We start from the raw sequence: 18,292 nt of genomic DNA on the forward strand, positions 1-18,292 counted from the left end.
AAGGCCTGAAAGGAAAACAGCTGCAGAAAAACACTGGCGGCAGTAAATACTGGCCACAAAGATGTATTATGGAAGGACAAACTGCACTTATCTCTTCCATCCATATCTGGGAAAGGCATTTTTTTTTTTCAAAACACTTTTACGTCCCTGCCAGGACCTGGCTCGCCAACTACGACGGAGACTCCTGTTTAACTGAAGCGTTTTGATCGCGCGAGAGCGGGCGGAACTTGGTGAAGCCTGGAGGACCAATCACAGCAACCGGGAGGCTGGAAAATGGAGGTTAAAGGGCGGACGGAAGTTCCTTAAACTTCCGGTTGCCGGCTGGTGTCGGAGTTATGGCCAAGCATCATCCGGATTTGATCTTTTGCCGCAAGCAGGCTGGTGTTGGTGAGGCGGCTTCTGGCTCCCGGGTGTCTGGGTGGGGATAGTATTAAGAGCCCGGGGGTCGGAGGTTCCCATCTCATCCTTAGGGTTTAGACTCGGAGGCGCCACGTTTCCCGCCTCCCGGTCGGTAGCGTGAGAGCGCGCCGATTTGCCGCCTCTTCAAAAGAGGGCGGGCGCGCGCGTGCTGGGAGCCAGAGGCGGACGGCCGAGGTGAGGTCAGGAGAAACTCAGATTGCCTAGGTCCTGGGAGCGGCCTCAGGAGGGTGTGGGTTTGCTTCGGATGGAAGCTTATGAGAGTAAGATGGTTAAGGGTCACTGCAGCCCTTGCTCGAAGATGTCTTTCCCCTCTTCGTCCAAGCCAATTCTAATTGTACCGTCTTTGCCTTTGCAGCTATCGGAAGACTGTGTGAGAAATGTGAGTGGAACACGCCCTCCTGAACACCCCACTCCTCCCCCCTCACAGTTTGTGTAGAGCCAGCCAGTGGGCATTTCCAGCAGTGCCGCAAAGAGGGCTTTGAGTAGATGTGCCTGGAAGTATGTGAACACTGAAAGCTAGGCTGCAACCGAAGGCCCGCTCCACCTCACCACTCTAATTCGCGCGTTTTAAACAGGGTTAGGTCTTGAGAAAAATCATTGACTTTGGACAGGAGATCGCCCGACCCCGTCCCCACACACACATGGTTCTTTACCAGGAGTCATATAGACTTACCGTCTACGAAGTGATGTTCTAAGTTCCTTATATATTGGTTGGTGAATTTCTGTGTTGAGGGGATTGAGGTGGACACTGAGTTGTGAGTTGGCCAAAATAGAGGGTCCTAAAGTCACCCTCAGGTGGACACTAGTGTATATCCCCACAGCAGGAGGAGGGCAGTAGACCTGAGGAGGTACTTGGAAGTGAGCATAATTCCATTCTCTCTTCTCACAGGTGATGGCAAGTGTGTGATCTGTGACTCCTACGTGCGTCCCTGCACTCTGGTGCGCATATGTGATGAGTGTAATTATGGCTCTTACCAAGGGCGCTGTGTGATCTGTGGAGGCCCTGGAGTTTCTGATGCCTATTACTGTAAGGAGTGCACCATCCAAGAGAAGGATGTGAGTGTATACCAAGATTTCCATCTGATCTTTGCTGCTTTTATTCAGTAACTCTTTGACAACGATGGCAAACACCTGTGGTCTGTTGAGATTACTATGTTGAGCTGGTCACGTAGGTTATGATTTCATTAAGTTCTGGGAGCTGAGCTAGGTGTAGTCCAATAAAAGGCAGTTATTTTGCATCAAGGGCTAAAATGCAAAAGAAGCAAGTCTTTGTCAACGTCAGCAATTTGGAGAGCCCTCTATTCCTTTGATGTCTCTCTCTGATTATTCTTATTCAGAAACAACATCCTGCGCTTTGTGAGTCCTGGCACAGTACATAGTGTGTAATATACTCAGTAATTCTCTTTACTGTCATTAATTGTTAGAGTGGATGTGGTGACAGTTGAATTTGGGACAACTCGTGTTGATTTCCACTTTAACTGGCTAAAGAATGCCTTTGGTTTGATATTACAGAATTGTCATTCAGTCTTGTGACATATTTGCCCCTTGACATTGTGTGGTGGCAGTGGACATTCAATTTCTTTAGCCAAATGCTAGGATAGAGGGCTTGTAGATCTATACTAAAGGCAAGTTTTACTCCTTTTGTTTAGGTTGGAGGCAGAAGGCTTCTTAGGGGGCTGGGGGACTGTGCATCAGCTTGTTTTCTTCTTTTTACGGCACAGTAAAAAAGTGTGATAATAGTACCATTAAGCTAATAGAAGGTACCTGGATACCTAACTTAGGGTAAAGCAAAAGGTAACATGATTCTTTTTTTTTTTTTTTCAACGGTTTTTATTTATTTTTGGGACAGAGAGAGACAGAGCATGAACGGGGGAGGGGCAGAGAGAGGGAGACACAGAATCGGAAACAGGCTCCAGGCTCCGAGCCATCAGCCCAGAGCCTGACGCGGGGCTCGAACTCACAGACCGCGAGATCGTGACCTGGCTGAAGTCGGACGCTTAACCGACTGCGCCACCCAGGCGCCCCTATAACATGATTCTTAATGTTCACACGTGCAAAGAATAGGTAGTTATAGATGTCATTCATTTTTTTGAGAGAGAGAGAGAGAGCAGGGGAGGGGCAGAGGGAGGGAGAGAAAATCTTAAGCAGGCTTCACACCTAGCTCCGAGCCAAACAGAGCTCCATCTCAAGACCGTGAGATCATTACCTGAGCTGAAATCGAAAGTCGAACACTTAACTGATAGAGCCACCCAAGCGCCCCTGTCATTCTTTATTCTTCACAACAACTTTGTTAAATAGGGATTGTTATTATCCCCATTTTACAGTCTCTAACTCAGACAATAAGTGACAAACACAGCCTATCTGACTAAACCCAGTGATGTCTCCATTATACCTTGTCGTCCTTTTGTAAGTCCTTCTGGTAGGATGTGCCTGTTTTGAGTAGAAACATCCAGCCTCCCCGGCAGTCCTACATATTTGGATCCTGTCTACTCCCAGGAAGTGGAACATACCTGGCCAGATAAGACTGTTCTTATATCATTATGTCTTCTGATTTTTTAGGGAGATGAAAAAGGTCATAGATAAAATACCAAAAATATAATTTCAGCTGGTGTCCTGTCCTAAACTGATTTGCATTTACCTTTGACTCTCAAAGCATATCCTTATCGATCTGATGCTAAGTCGCTAAAGCCAGCTAAGTCGCACTGCTTTAAAGAAAGGACCTATTTGGGGCGCCTGGTGGTTCAGTCGGTTGAGCGCCGACTTCGGCTCAGGTCAGGATCTTGCGGTCCGTGAGTTTGAGCCCCGCATTGGGCCCCTGTACTGACAGCTCAGAGCCCGGAGCCTGTTTCAATTCTGTGTCTCCCTCTCTCTGACCCTCCCCCATTCATGCTCTGTCTCTCTCTGTCTCAAAAATAAATAAACGTTAAAAAAAAAAAAAGAAAGGACCTATTTATCTATCTTTTACCTGAGTTATTGGTACAGTGCTTGACATATATTATAAGCATCGTCCATGTTTTTGGTGCTTCCCCTGTAAGTCATTCATAGGAGTGCTCCGTGTCTGTATATAGTAGGTGTTTGGTAATTATTTGTAATTTATAAACAGTAAAACCATGGAAAGGCAACAGTGAAGAGACAGTATGAACAGCTCTTTTTTTTTTTTTTTTTTTTTTTTTAATTTTTTTTTTTAACGTTTATTTATTTTTGAGACAGAGAGAGACAGAGCATGAACGGGGGAGGGTCAGAGAGAGGGAGACACAGAATCCGAAACAGGCTCCAGGCTCTGAGCGGTCAGCACAGAGCCCGACGCGGGGCTGGAACTCAAGGACCGCAAGATCATGACCTGAGCCGAAGTCGGCCACCCAACCGACTGAGCCACCCAGGCGCCCCTATGAACAGCTCTTAAACTAGCTACAGAGTCCTTAAGGACAACATTTTCCTGAACTTTTGCATTGTTGTAGCTAGAGTTCTTGTCTGGAATAAGCTTGTAACCAGAGTGCTTAATAAATGTTAATTACTGTCTGACTTATCTGCACGTGGTATGTTAACTGATCGATACCTTTGGATCTTCATGCTTCATTCTGTTCCTGAGGATTATTGTAGACATCACTTCGCCTACTTCATACTGTACAGGAATGTTCTGAGGATGCTTGAGATAGCGCCTAGCTTACATATACTCGGCAGTAGTTTCCTAGGAACACAAAGCAGTCCAGTGACATGATCCAGCCTCTCAGCCTTTCAGATCATTGTGTAGATAAGTGCCTAAGACTTTTTCCTATGCAGAAATCCTTCTGTAACCAAAGCAACCCCAGTTATTGTACTCCTCTTCCTGCTGTTTTCATAATTTATAAGGGAATTAGACCAGCAAACTAGACAGGTTCTTCTCACTTAGTCTTTCAGCTCCAAGAATAGGCAGGAGTTAGGGAGAATATCTGTGGGTACTGCTGCCAGAGGACTAATTTGTAGCTTCTTATAATACGGCATCATGCTGATTTGATCCCTGCTTAACCCTTGATTTCTTTGCTCCTTTTGCTTAACCATTTTCTTCAGCTTTCCCAACCAGAAGATAAGAATAGCTGGTAACATTTGTAGAGCTCCTCCTGTGTGCCCCAAACTATGTGAAACATTCTTTTCCAAAAGTTCTTCGTGATAAAAACAAGAAAAAGTAAGGCTTCCAGATGTTAAGCAACTTGGCCCAAGGTCACATGGCTAATCAATGGCAGATGTAGGACTAGAACCCAGGTTACCTGACTCCATGTTTCTCATGTTTTTTGTTTCAGTATTGCTCCCCTAAAGAGAAAAGTTAAAATTCAAATTATAATTTTTTTCCTAAGAAGAGAAGTAAGATTTTGTTGGCTGAGGATGAACTTTAAATCACAAACCCTGGTAAATATCAAAGATGCTTTCATCCCCTTTGAGAATGGATAGTCAAACTCAGAGCGTTCACTCAAACCACCTCACTGTATTACTCTTCTCAGTGTGGTTAAGGATCCCTCTCCCTCTCACTATTTCTACTATTCTCTGCTCCGCTTACTGAACAGCAGAGCCCATTAGACTGATTAAAAATACTTGATATTTTTCAAAGTTAATTCATAAATTTACTTCCTTACAACTTCTTAAACATGGGAAAGTTTTGGGTTTTTTGCCTCTGGGAAACCCTAGTAGTGAAAACACCATACTAAGAGACAGAAAGCCCATATTCAAGTCTTTGCTACAAATGTGGATGACTTTGTGGAATCATCCAAAAAGGAAGTAATAATCCTTATTACCTCATGGATACATTTATTGAGAGATTGAAGGTCTTTCCGAAGAAAAACATGACGCTGTCGTTAAGGTCCCAAACCAATGTACAGTCTGCTTTTTACATGGTATTGACTAAACAGGTGTCAAAAGACTGAACAGCATTTGGGGTGCCTGGCCAGCTCAGTTGGTAAAGCATGCAGACTTTTAATCTTGGAGTCCTGAGTTTGAGCTCCACGTTGGGCGGTAGAGCTTACTTAAAAACAAAAAACAGGGGCGCCTGGGTGGCGCAGTCGGTTAAGCGTCCGACTTCAGCCAGGTCACAATCTCGCGGTCTGTGAGTTCGAGCCCCACGTCAGGCTCTGGGGCTGATGGCTGGGAGCCTGGAGCCTGTTTCCGATTCTGTGTCTCCCTCTCTCTCTGCCCCTCCCCCGTTCATGCTCTGTCTCTCTCTGTCCCAAAAATAAAATAAAAAACGTTGAAAAAAAAAAAAATTAAAAAAAAAAACAAACAGGCACCTGCCTGGCTCAGTCAATAGAGCATGCGACTCTTTTTTTTTTTTTTTTTTTTAATTTTTTTTTCAACGTTTTTTATTTATTTTTGGGACAGAGAGAGACAGAGCATGAACGGGGAAGGGGCAGAGAGAGAGGGAGACACACAGAATTGGAAACAGGCTCCAGGCTCCGAGCCATCAGCCCAGAGCCCGACGCGGGGCTCGAACTCACAGACCGCGAGATCGTGACCTGGCTGAAGTCGGACGCTTAACCGACTGCGCCACCCAGGCGCCCCATGAGCATGCGACTCTTGATCTTAGGGTTGTAAGTATGAGCCCCAGATTGGGTGTAGAGATTACTTAAAAATAAAATCTGAAAATGGGGCACTTGGGTGGCTTGGTTGAGCATCCAGCTCTTGATTTCAGTTCAGGTCATGATCCTGGGGTCTGTGCTGAGCATGGAGCCTGCTTGGGATTCTCTCTCTCTCCCTCTTTGACCCTCACCCCATTAAGTTTTTATTTTTTTATGTTTGTTTTTTTTTTTTTTTGTTTTTTGAATTTATTTTTGAGACAGAGTATGAGCAGGGGAGGGGCATAGAGAGAGAGAGGGAGACCCAGAATCTAAAGAAGGCTCCAGGCTCTAAATTGTCAGCACAGAGCCTGACACGGGACCTGAACTCACGGACGGTGAGATTATGACCGGAGCTGAAGTCAGATGCCCAACCAACTGAGCCACCCAGGCGCCCCAAGATTTTTAATGAAATTTTAGAAATTAAATGGCCGTAAGATGTATTTACAATTCAAGCTACAGCTGCCTAAAATTAAAAGTTCCCTATGCTAGGAATGGGGAAATCTGCCAATCCTCTGGAAGGGCTGAAAAAGGATGAAATTTTTAGTATTTAGACATGCGGTTGCTAAAAGAGCTACTGGCAGACTTTTGCAGGTATTTTTAAAATACCTTCTAGTGGGGCGCCTGGGTGGCTCAGGGTTAAGCGGCCGACTTCGGCTCAGGTCATGATCTCGCGGTCCGTGAGTTCCAGCCCCGCGTCGGGCTCTGTGCTGACAGCTCAGAGCCTGGAGCCCGTTTCAGATTCTGTGTCTCCCTCTCTCTGACCCTCCCCCGTTCATGCTCTGTCTCTCTCTGTCTCAAAAATAAATAAACGTTAAAAAAAAAAAAAAATTAAGAAAATAAAATTAAAAAAAAATACCTTCTAGCTCAGCTCACAAATACTTGTAGGAGCACCTGGGTGGCTCAGTCAGGTAAGCATCCAACTTTGGCTCAGGTCATAATCTCACAGTTCGTGAGTTCAAGCCCCACATCAAGCCTGCTACTGTCAGCCTGTCAGCGCAGAGCCCACTTCAGATCCTCTGTCCCCCTCTCTCTGCTCCTCCCCTGCTTGCGCTCTTCCAAAAATATTTTATACACACACACATACACAAAACAAATACTGTTTCAACCTCTAAGGTTTCTTACCAGTCCTTCCATCTTCCTCTTCATGCTGTTCATTCACAGCATACTCAGCAAAAGCCAGCCAGTTACAGAGAGCACATCCTCATCTCGCACAACATTTAGACCCTTGGGAGATGTATAGGAAATAAAAGGCAGGAGTGCTTAGGCATCAAAACAGGAAACCTGTGGGTCTGTGAAGAGAAGTCCATAAAAATCAAAGATCTCTTAATCTAGTACATTGGTTTTCCAACTTTTATTAAATTTTTTTTTAAGGTTTTGTTTTGAGAGAGAGAGACAGCGTGAGCAAGGGAGGGGCAGAGAGTGAGGAAGAGAGAGAGAATCCTAAGCAGGCTCGGCACTGTTAGCACAGAGCCCAATGCGGGGCTCGAACCTACATATCCTAAGATTATGACCTGAGCTGAAGTAGGACGCTCAACCAACTGAGCCACCCATGCACCCCTCCAACTGTTTTTTAATACATAGAGTCCTATCTTCTAAAAGTATCTTACACAGGGGTGCCTAGCTGGCTCAGTCGGTAGAGCATACAACTCTTGATAGCAGGGTTGTAAGTTTGAGCCCCACATTGGATATAAAGATTACTTAAAAATAAAAAAAAAATCTTTTTAAGTATCCTACACAGAAGCCGAGAGAGAGAGAGAGAGAGAGTGAGTGTGTGTGTGTTAGGTTGAACCATAGAGAAATTGTTGATAGTTGTTTTTGGCAGTTTCTTGGGATTTATCAAGGGCTGATTATATACTTAGTAACTTACCAAAACTCAGGTAGCCTGGCTCCAGAGCCTACTATCTTGACCTAAACTACGAGTGAGAATGGAGCTACCCAGTTTGGAGGATGGATTCTTATATCACCTCTCAGGATTCTCTGGGGCTCTCTGTAGTTTGTAAACATTGACCTGCTCTGGCCCACTTATTTTACAGTTGGGGAATACAACTCCAAAGAGAAGTGACTTGCCCACAGTCATGCAAATCATTTAGGCACAGTAAGCCTAACCAGGCTGTCGTCATAGCATCTCTAAAGATAGCTTAGAGCACTGTCCCATGTAATACCAGACCTTCAGCCGTGAGGGGCAGCTGTTCCTTCATTTGTACCAGGACTTTGAATACGGATTACATAGCTTGAGTTCACCTAGGGAACTATTGGTGGGGCTGAGCCCCCTCCCAGGCTCCCTCAGCACTCAAGCTACTCAGATGATAGTTTTGTTGTTGTTTAATTTTTTTGTTTAATTTTTTTTAATGTTTATTTTGAGAGAGCATGAGCAGGGAAGGGGCAGAGAGAGAGGGAAACTTCGACCTGACCCGAAGTCAGAGGCTTAACCGACTGAGCCACCCAGGCACCCCCAGATGGTAGTTCTTAAGGGTAATATATGCTACGTAGTTTTTAGAAAGTAATCAGATGTTAGTGTTGCCTTTGCATGTTTAGAGGTTTTGTTTTTTGTTTTTTTTTTTTAGTGTTTGTTTATTTTGAGAGGACGGAGGGGCAGAAAGAGAATCCCAAGCAGGCTCTTAGCCGTCAGCACGGAACCCAGTGCAGAGCTCAGTCCTATGAACCACAAGATCATGACCTGAGCTGAGATCAAGAGTCAGATGCTTTAACTGAGCTACCCAGGCGCCCCTAGAGGTTTTTGTACAATATTATATCGATCCCCCAAAAGAGAAATCAACTAAATTAGAAATGAGATGTCTAAGGGCTTGATTAATTCATTCATTCTAAAGCCCATCGTCACAGGGAGCAACCTCCTTTAACGTAGGTGTTTAATAAAATCAGACCTGTGAAGGTTTTCTCTAATAACGCCTCCCCCAGTTTTCTTACCCATCATCCCAGATCAACTGATGGAGTCCTCATTTCTGCAGAACACAGCTTCCCGGAGGCTTCACTGAAACCACTCAAGCTCACAAAATGGCCAGGGGAACATGTCATTACAAATCAGATTATAGACCTTCAGCAGCCATCTCTAGCACAGGAACACTCTTCCCCTAAGACCATGTGTCAAATTCAGTGAATTCATAAGGACACATCAAGCCCAGTTTTCTCCTACTGTATTTAACATGTAAAGTACTATTTCCTAAAGCCTTCAGGTTTTTTTTTTCCTTGGTGGTATTCTTCCCTTTCTTGAGCTAGGGGAGGAGAGCTAGAGAGCTCGATCTGTAGATGATTAATACTGTGTCTTCTCACTTGAAGAAAACCCTTTGGATATCTTAAGAGTTAAATTCTACCTCAGCTGTATCAGATTAGCAACAGAAGTGGGCTGAGAATCCAACATTCTTTTTTTTAATGTTTATTTTTGAGAGAGGGAGATAAAGAATCCAAAGCAGGCTCCACGCTCCCTGAGAGTCCAATATTGTAAGTGCAGGCCACCCTAAGTAGAGAGTGGACAGGCCCTGGGCACATTCTAGATGCTTAATAAATTCTTGATGATAGATTGAATAGGATAACTGAACAGGTAAGGTAAATGGCTAAACCTATTGATCAAAAAGGTTCAGTTCAGACTCAAAGACTTTTAACAACTTCTCTATTCTGTTTTCCAGAGAGATGGCTGCCCAAAGATTGTCAATTTGGGGAGCTCTAAGACAGATCTCTTCTATGAACGCAAAAAATACGGCTTCAAGAAGAGGTGATCGGTGGGTGGCCTTTTCCTCCCACCAAGCTGCTGCAGCTGCCAGAAAAGACACCTACTACCACCAGCAGAGAGTGAGCGGAGCACAGAGCACCACCCGAGTGCCTGTTAGTACACTGACACCTCTGCACCTCTCCTCTTACCCAGACACGTGGTGGGAATGGGAAAGAAATCTTCACAGAGCACTCTGGCAGACGATAGCAGAGAAAAATTGATAGATTGGTCCGTGATTTTTCTTGAACTCGAGAAACAAGCCTCTGGTTTCCAAATTGATATCTTGTCTCTACACCAAGAGCTTCTGAAACAGGAATCGCATCATTTCAGTCTTTTGTTTGAGGAATTGCCCACGAAGCTAGCGCAGTGAGGAGCCTGTTCTGGGCAGCAGCTCTGATGGCAGCTGCCGTTGATGAGGCATCTGCAGTGTGGTGGGGAGCTCTCACCACAATCCGTGTGGGCATTTAATCTTGTAACGCTTAGCAGGTGGTGCCTGTTCATGTTATTCTTCTAAGAACTTGGAAACCCTTTCTGTTGCTGTTGTATTAATAAAACAGGTGTTTCTTTTCTGGTATTCAGTCACAGTCCCAATTTGACTCTAGGAATTTATTTTAGTCACCTAGGAATTTGTAGTTCAGGGTAGATGCATGGGGATTCGTCAAGCACCTTGTTCTCTTATTACTACCAGAAGGGATTCTAAACCATTGACTCCTTTCATTATAGGCAAATCAAAGTTGTTTTTAGAAACTTATTTTTCTGGGGCGCCTGGGTGGCTCAGTCGGATGAGCGTCCGACTTCAGCTCAGGTCACGATCTCACGGTTCGTGAGTTCGAGCCCCGTGTCAGGCTCTGGGCTGATGGCTCGGAGCCTGGAGCCTGCTTCCGATTCTGTGTCTCCCTCTCTCTCTGCCCCTCCCCCATTCATGCTCTGTCTCTCTCTGTCTCAAAAATAAATAAACATTAAAAAAAAAAAAAAGAAACTTATTTTTCTTCCTGTTTAACTTGAACTGAAGAAATGGCTTCCAACAAAATGTGTTCAAGTTGATAAGTTCAGAGAACTGAACAGGGTTGATTTATTTCATAAAGTGCACATATACTCACATCAAGGATATGTTTCCTTTTTTTTTTTTTTTTTTTAAAGTAAATAAACAGAATAAGGGGAAATTCAGACGCATCCTTCACCCTAACATGACTAGAGGTGTTTCTGCCTGCTAGAGGTGATCAGCAGGTTATCCTAAAGAGGCGCAATCACTGGGGCACCTGGATGGCTCAGTCAGTTAAGCATTTGACTTCAGCTCTCATCTTGATTTCATGGTTTGTGAGTTCAAGCCCTGTGTCTGGCTCTCTGCTGTCAGCACAGAGCCTACTTCCAATCCTCTGCCCCTGCCTCTCCCCTCTCCTCACACTCAAAACCTTTAAAAAAAAAATGAAGGCACAATCATAATTTGAGACTTCCAGTCAAGTGGTCTTTGATGCCATGGATTTGAATTTTTAATGTTTTCTTCACTTCTGAGACAGAGCATGAGCAGGGGAGGGGCGGAGAAAGAGGGAAATAGACAATCTGAAGCAGGCTCCAGGCTCAGCTGTCAGTACAGAGCCCAACACGGGCCTCAAACTCACTAGCCATGAGATAACGACCTGAACCAAAGTCAGATCCTTAACCAACTGAGCCACCCAGGCACCCCTGACACCATGGATTTGAAACTGGTTTTGAGTCCTTAGGAATGCAGGGGCTTTGCCCAAAGTTACACTGAAATTTAGTGGCAAAGACAAGGAAAGATATGATAGTCTCCTGACTACTTGTCAGAGCTTTGATTTAGATCAACAAAACTCTTGATTAATTGTGATCTATCAAGGGTCAAAAATTGAATTAAAATATAATCTCTACCTTCAGAGAATTTAATAAAGGAAGCTGCCAGAAACAGTTTAGAATAACCCAGAGAGGGTGCACAAAGGAAGGGTCCTTGGCCTAGGTTGGGGGCACCTCAGGGGTAATAATCTTGAAGGGTTTCCCCATCTCCTCCTGCCACTCTGTTCACACTCCAGCCCCTGGGCCTCCTTTCAGTTCCTCTGCTGGTTTCCTTCCTGCCTCTGCTTTTTACCTATTAAGCTTCCTAATGCTCAGTCCCCCTTTTGCTCAGCTGTTACACATCCTTCAGACCTTAGATAATATTTCCTCAAAAGATGCCTCCCGACCCCCAATCTAAATCAGTTCCTCTTGTTAATATGCCCACATAGCACCCTATCATTACGATTACAGTGTCTAGTAATTATTGACAGTCCTCCTTTAGGCTGGTTTCCTGATGGCAGTAACCAAGTCTGTCTGGCTTAGCAGGTAGCAGGTACTCAGTATTAAATGAATAATGAAAGTTAAACCAGATGATAAACTGGGCTTTGAAGGATATGTTGGAACTTAACAGGCAAAGGGGGTGGGGTCCGTGGATATGTACATCTGTATTGGCGAAACAATCTGAATGGGCAGTGTGTTTGGGGAGCTCTCTGAGCAGTTCTGAAGCATAATTGGGGGGGATTACGGTGTGTCAACATTGTAGAGGCTAGATCATTTTCAGATTAGAATGTGTATTGATTCTATAGTCACTTTAGTTTTAATGTGTAATAGAAGTTAAAAATATTTTGGACAGGGGCGCCTGGGTGGCTCAGTCAGCTAAGCGTCCGACTTCAGCTCAGGTCATGATCTCCCAGTTCGTGAGTTCAAGCCCTGCGTCCGGCTCTGGGCTGATGGCTCGGAGCTTGGAGCCTGCTTCAGATTCTGTGTCTCCCTCTCTCTCTGCTCCTCCCCTGCTCACGCTTGGTCTCTCTCTCCTTCAAAAATAAATAAAAATATTAAAAAAAAAATATTTTGGATAAAAACAAACCAACCTTTTAAACTTGCTTATTAACCACTCTGGTCCACGTAACATCTTGCATCTACAAATGTTATCAAAAGCTACTTAATTTGAGCAAAACACCACTTGAACTGTGCTCCTTCAGCCTCATCAAGTGTGCCTCTGAGAGTTATGGTAAGCAAGTTTACAATTAACACCCAAAGGATTTCAAGGGCATACCCCCTCCATGCTCCACTGCTGAATGGAGCAAGTTCAACCTTAGCCCAGTGAATTCTGCTGAACTCTGTTCCTCTGTCACCTAGTTCCATAATCGCATGCTTGGTTTGTTTCCTCTCAGAGGCCAAGAGAACAATACAATTAATGAGTTAAGAACACCAGAGATAAAGTAAATGGCCCTGGAGCTGGAATCCTTAAATTACTGTCTATTTTGGACTTAATTAAGTCCTTTTCAATTAAAAAAAGTTTTTAGTTTATTTATTTATTTTGCAAAAGAGACAGTCAGAGACAGAGAATCCCAAACAGGCTCCGTGCTGTCAGCATGGAGCCCCATGCAGGGCTCAGTCCTATGAACTGCAAAATCATGACCTGAGCTGAAATCAAGTTATCAGACGCTTAACCGACTGAACCACCCGAGGCGCCCCTAAATCCTTTTCAGTTTTAAAAATTAGGATAATAGCTAGCACCAAATTCTCTGTTGGGAAAGCATCACTTACAAACTGAATTTTAACCTCTAACAACATAGAGTTCTGTGGCGAGAACTAGAAAATGATCTCAGCCAACTGTGTATGTCCACAAAGAATCAAAATGGTCTTAAAAATTAAGTGTTTCTCTCCATCGTTAAATAAGTACTAACTAAAAAATAGATCAATAAATAAGCATTGCCTACATAGTTCTGGTTGAAATAATAGAACTCATCATGGTCAGCCTGAGAAAGTGGTGCCCTTTCCTGGATTTATGAGCATTACTATTATCTATTCAGTATTTGATATTCATTCCAGGCTCTAGAAAGGATGGGTGTCTTCCAGTTTCTCAAGTACACTGTACACACATGGTAATTTAATCACCTTTAAACATTGCACTTATTACATGTGCTCTTACTTAAAAAAAAAAAAAGTGTAATTAGAAATGGGTGGGCTTTATAATTAGACCTGTATTTGAATTGTGCTCTGCTCTTGACTTCTGGTGAGTCATTTAACCTCTATTTGCTTCTTTTTTCTTTTTTAAATTTTTTTTTTTTAACGTTTATTTATTTTTGAGACAGAGAGAGACAGAGCATGAACGGGGGAGGGTCAGAGAGAGAGGGAGACACAGAATCCGAAGCAGGCTCCGGGCTCTGCACCGTCAGCACAGAGCCCGACGCGGGGCTCGAACTCATGGACAGCGAGATCATGACCTGAGCCGAAGTCGGCCGCCCAACCGACTGAACCACCCAGGTGCCCCTATTTGCTTCTTTTTTCTTATCTGTTAAATAAGGACAATAATGCCTACCTCTTCGGGTTGTAAGGATGAAATTTGAGGGGCGCCTGGGTGGCTCAGTCGGTTAAGCGGCTGACTTCGGCTCAGGTCATGATCTCGCGGTCCGTGAGTTCAAGCCCCGCGTCGGACTCTGCTGACAGCTCAGAGCCCGGAGCCTGCTTCAGATTCTGTGTCTCCCTCTCTCTGACCCTCCCCCGTTCATGCTCTGTCTCTCTCTGTCTCAAAAATAAATAAAACGTTTAAAAAAAAAAAAAGAAAGAAAGAAATTTGACCTTGTAAGTTCCTTACCCTTACCGGGAAGTCTTTATATAAATGGTCAGTCTTTTACAGTGGGATCCTACTTTTTCATCGATAAACATTTAAGTCTTGACATGGAAGGGCCTCAAAATGGTTCCCTCTTCCCTACCCCCAAGATTTTCCTCTATTTGCTTCTCTCTGTGCGCTTCATCAGGCAGTTAAAGGAACATTCCTTGCACATATCCTGTCTTCTTGACTCTGTATTTCCTTTGTTCAAAATACCTTTCCACGTTCACATTAGCCATCCAACTGGGTACCTCTTCCTTCTAAGCTCCTGGCATCTCATGAATGCTTCTAGATACACCATACCCCACAACAATCTCTCCCACTTGGACTATTCATGCCTACTATATACATAGAAAAGTTTCATGAAGTGTTTACTGTGTAAACACGCTCCAATATTTTCATTTTATTCTATTCTATTCTAAAACTTCTTTTTTTTTTTTTTTTTTTAATGTTTTTTATTTATTTTTGGGACAGACAGAGACAGAGCATGAACGGGGGAGGGGCAGAGAGAGAGGGAGACACAGAATCGGAAACACGCTCCAGGCTCCGAGCCATCAGCCCAGAGCCTGACGCGGGGCTCGAACTCACGGACCGCGAGATCGTGACCTGGCTGAAATCGGACGCTTAACCGACTGCGCCACCCAGGCGCCCCATCTATTCTAAAACTTCTGCCTGAAACCCACTAAACCAAGTGATTGTATGACCGTACTAATGGATCATGAATCGCAATCCAGAAGTTCACAACAATGAACTAGGTAAAATCCTTGAACTCCTTTTGCCTCTCCCTCCACTGCAGGGCAATCACTCAATTATTTATTACATTGAACTGAAAAATGGGTCACAAATTCAAGAGTCTGAGTAAGCAATATAATTGATTGAAAAAAGAGGGGTGTGAGAAGAATAGCCCAAACAGGGTAATAAATGATTTATGACCCTTGGCCTCAGTGTGGGGAATCTGGGGGGAGACCAGAGAACACAGGACGCGTCTAAAGGAGATAGCTGCTATTCAACTCTGGACAATTTCCACCTGGAATGCCCAGATCCTTTGAATTTAGGACAAATGGCAAATTAAAAAATCTTTGTGCCATCTCCCAATTTTTAAATGTCAACTCATTTTATAATTTTTTTAATGTTTATTTTTGAGAGAGAGAAAGAGGGAAAGAAAGAGCAAACGGGGGAGGGGCAGAGAGGGAGGGAGACACAGAATCTGAAACAGGATCCAGGCTCTGTACCTACGAACCTGGAGATCATGACCTGAGCTGAAGTTAGACCCTTAACTGACTGAGCCACCCAGGCGCCCGTTAAATGTCAACTCATTTTAAAAATTTTAATGTGTCAGTATACACCAAGACAATATATCCACCAGATGTGGACCTTGGCCTGCCAATTAGCAGCTTCTAAATTAAGAAGATTAACTTCAGTATGTTAACTATACTGGAAATAAAAAAGAAAAAGTTTCCAGGGAATCAAACTGAACTGTCTACATTTCAGAAAAACTGTGTCACTCTATTCTGACCTGCAGGTTTTTAGTTGTAGTTTGAAGCTAGGTATAAAGGTGAAAGATTATTTGCCTTGATAGAAATTTTCTTGCCTTAAGAAAAGGATTCCAATTCCCATCTTTTCCCAGCTATTTGGTTGCTCATCAACTCCATCCGGAGTGGCCTGTTACCACCAAGACTAAAATGTTACTTTCTTTGAACTCTGAATTTTTAGTGTCTTAGCAAAGGCCGGGTTTGTTCACTCACGTATTGGTGGTGAATAAATAGCAAATCATTTTGTCCTGCATCCAATCACTTCTCCAAAGTCAGTTTTGTTGTGGTTGTCTTTGTTCCTGCCCAGCTGGAGCAGTGGATCTGAAAAATCAAATTGAGGAAATATTTTCTTAGGTAACATAAAAGTAACTACAAAATCTCTCACCCTAGCATGTGTGTACGAGAGAGTGACTCACCCCTGAGAGTTAATTGGGGTTAATTATTAACCAGCCTGACTTGCCAAGGCAACAAAACATCTGGTATAACTTGCTTACTCTCAGACAGGGGGGTTGCTTCTGAAGCTCACCATTTTGAAACCATGGTGTGTACCTTGCAACGTATGATTATTCAAAATGGGAGGGGACTGTGGAATGCTTGAGTAGGAATTAAGCTCACAATTAAGCCCTGGCAAGATGAAATCACACGTTGAGGAGAGAAAAAGTCCTTCTCTCCTCCAACTCACACGACAAATGGAGCCATCAGCAGTAAAGAATGGTGATTACCTTTTGCTCCTCTATTTTATTTCTTCCTATTTATATGCCAACCCTTTTTACCCAGGGCTCTCAATTGCCAAGGAGGCTGGATTTCTCAGTTTTGTTCAGTTAAATTGCTCAGGCCTGGTGTGTTTCCAGTACTGCAGGGGAGATTAGAATAAAAGCTGGAACACGCAGAAATGTAACGCCTTCTGTCCAGGGATTCACTGTGCCCTTCCTCAGCCTGCACTTAAATGTTAGGAGACGTCTACCTTTAATCTGCTAATATGGACTCTATCTCTCCTTTCTGAGATTCCCTAGGACAGTTCATTTCAGCTCATCCTAACCTTTTTTTCTCTTCATTCTGTATAGTAGGGTTTCTTGTTGGGGAATGCACATCTAACTGTGAACAGGATATGTAGGATGCAATTTGGCCTGAACAGTTACCTTTAATGTTTATTTATTTTTGAGAGAGAGAGAGACACACACACAGAGCGTGAGCAGGAGAGGGACAGAAAGAGAAGGAGACACAGAATCCGAAGCAGGCTGCAGGCTCTGAACTGTCAGCACAGAGACCAACGCAGGGCTCCAACTCACAAATGTGAGATCATGACCTGAGCCAAAGTCAGAGGCTTAACTCACTGAGCCACCTAGGTCCCCCCTGAACAGTTACCTCTAAATTAAGTATACCAACTATTGGAGCCAAGCTTTATACACTGTATCATATTTAATCTCCACACGATCCCCATTTTAAGAACAAGCAGGTTTGATGATGTAAAGAGACTTGCTGCCATTAAATCAAGTTGAACATGGTTGCTGGACAGACAGAACTGGGATTCAAACCCACCTATTTCCAAGGTTGCCTCTAATGAATAACTTCAAATACCAGCATCCTTTGCAATGCCTCACCGCGCAAACGCACACTGTCCCCTTGGGTCGAGCGCCTCGGTTCTTGGCCCGCATTCTTAATCCAAGCTGTTGGAAAGGAAACCCAATCAGATACCGCCTCTCCCTGCTCCCCGACCAATCGGAAGGCTGTTGCTAACACACCCGTTATATTTTTAGCTCTTCAGTGCTCTGGAAACCTGTGGGTCCGGCGGGTCTCTCTGCTCGCGTGGAACACGCTAGGGGAGAACGAGGGAGGAGTGGGAAGAGATGGGGAGGGAGGGAGGTGGAGAGGGAGGAAAAAGGGGAGGAGTGGAGGAGGGCAAAACGGAGGGGGGCGTATATGTGACGCTCTGCCACTCGCTGACGCACGAGGCAAGTAGTCCCTGGAGGTGCCCCAGGGGCTGAAGCGCTGGGGGGGGGGGGGGGGGATGGGCGATTTGGGGCTCAGGCTCCCTCCCGCCTCCCTGTCCCCTTGGAGTTTGCCCTCCAGTCCGGCGTTTTCCTGCTGCAGTCAAGGAAAGCGATTTTAACACCCCACGCCGCCTTGGTCTCTGCCCTTGCCAAAAAAAAAGTGATCAAGGAACAAACAAATGCAAACTGTTCGTAGCTGGAAACTTTTGGATTCCGCCACCCCACGTGGGTTCGGTGACTGCCGTTGGGCTGGAACCGTCTCGAATGAGAATAAAGGTTGGGGGGAGGGGAGAAAATTGGGGAACGGGCGATTGGGGAGACGACAACGCGCAAGTTTCCAGAGGCCCCGGATCTCGCCACCTGGCAGTCCAGCCCGCCTGTGACCTCACCTGGGCACAGCCTCCCTACCCCCAACTCCA

General features: G+C 44.5%; 1 protein-coding gene and 1 long non-coding RNA gene across 3 annotated transcripts; one reads left to right on the forward strand and one right to left on the reverse strand.

The window, feature by feature from the left end:
• The first annotated feature begins 205 nt into the window (after positions 1-205).
• Positions 206-10,300, forward strand: PHF5A (PHD finger protein 5A). The gene is made up of 4 exons (XM_058741196.1): positions 206-387; positions 776-799; positions 1,310-1,476; positions 9,644-10,300. Exons 1-4 carry the CDS (start codon positions 336-338, stop codon positions 9,731-9,733), a joined length of 333 nt encoding a protein of 110 aa, XP_058597179.1. The 5' UTR covers positions 206-335; the 3' UTR covers positions 9,734-10,300.
• On the reverse strand, positions 3,591-17,889 carry LOC131518790 (uncharacterized). 2 transcript variants are annotated; one of them, XR_009265280.1, is made up of 4 exons: positions 17,422-17,884; positions 16,096-16,203; positions 7,125-7,226; positions 3,591-4,108 (listed from the first exon to the last, which is right to left on the reverse strand). It is a non-coding gene; the product is annotated as an uncharacterized LOC131518790 (long non-coding RNA). The 2 variants fall into 2 exon arrangements; XR_009265281.1 differs by lacking the exon at positions 3,591-4,108 and adding an exon at positions 6,141-6,608 and having other exon boundaries at positions 6,859-7,226; positions 17,422-17,889.
• Positions 17,890-18,292: the final 403 nt, after the last annotated feature.

This window comes from Neofelis nebulosa, chromosome 8 (assembly GCF_028018385.1).
Source record: "Neofelis nebulosa isolate mNeoNeb1 chromosome 8, mNeoNeb1.pri, whole genome shotgun sequence".
Classification (NCBI taxonomy): domain Eukaryota; kingdom Metazoa; phylum Chordata; class Mammalia; order Carnivora; family Felidae; genus Neofelis; species Neofelis nebulosa.

Excerpts from the sequence above, each read along its gene's own strand:
- PHF5A (XM_058741196.1), top strand. The coding sequence starts at position 336 with ATGGCCAAGCATCATCCGGATTTGATCTTTTGCCGCAAGCAGGCTGGT. Across the intron at positions 800-1,309 it reads CGGAAGACTGTGTGAGAAAT|GTGATGGCAAGTGTGTGATC; the intron begins GTGAGTGGAACA and ends CTCTTCTCACAG. Across the intron at positions 1,477-9,643 it reads GCACCATCCAAGAGAAGGAT|AGAGATGGCTGCCCAAAGAT; the intron begins GTGAGTGTATAC and ends TCTGTTTTCCAG.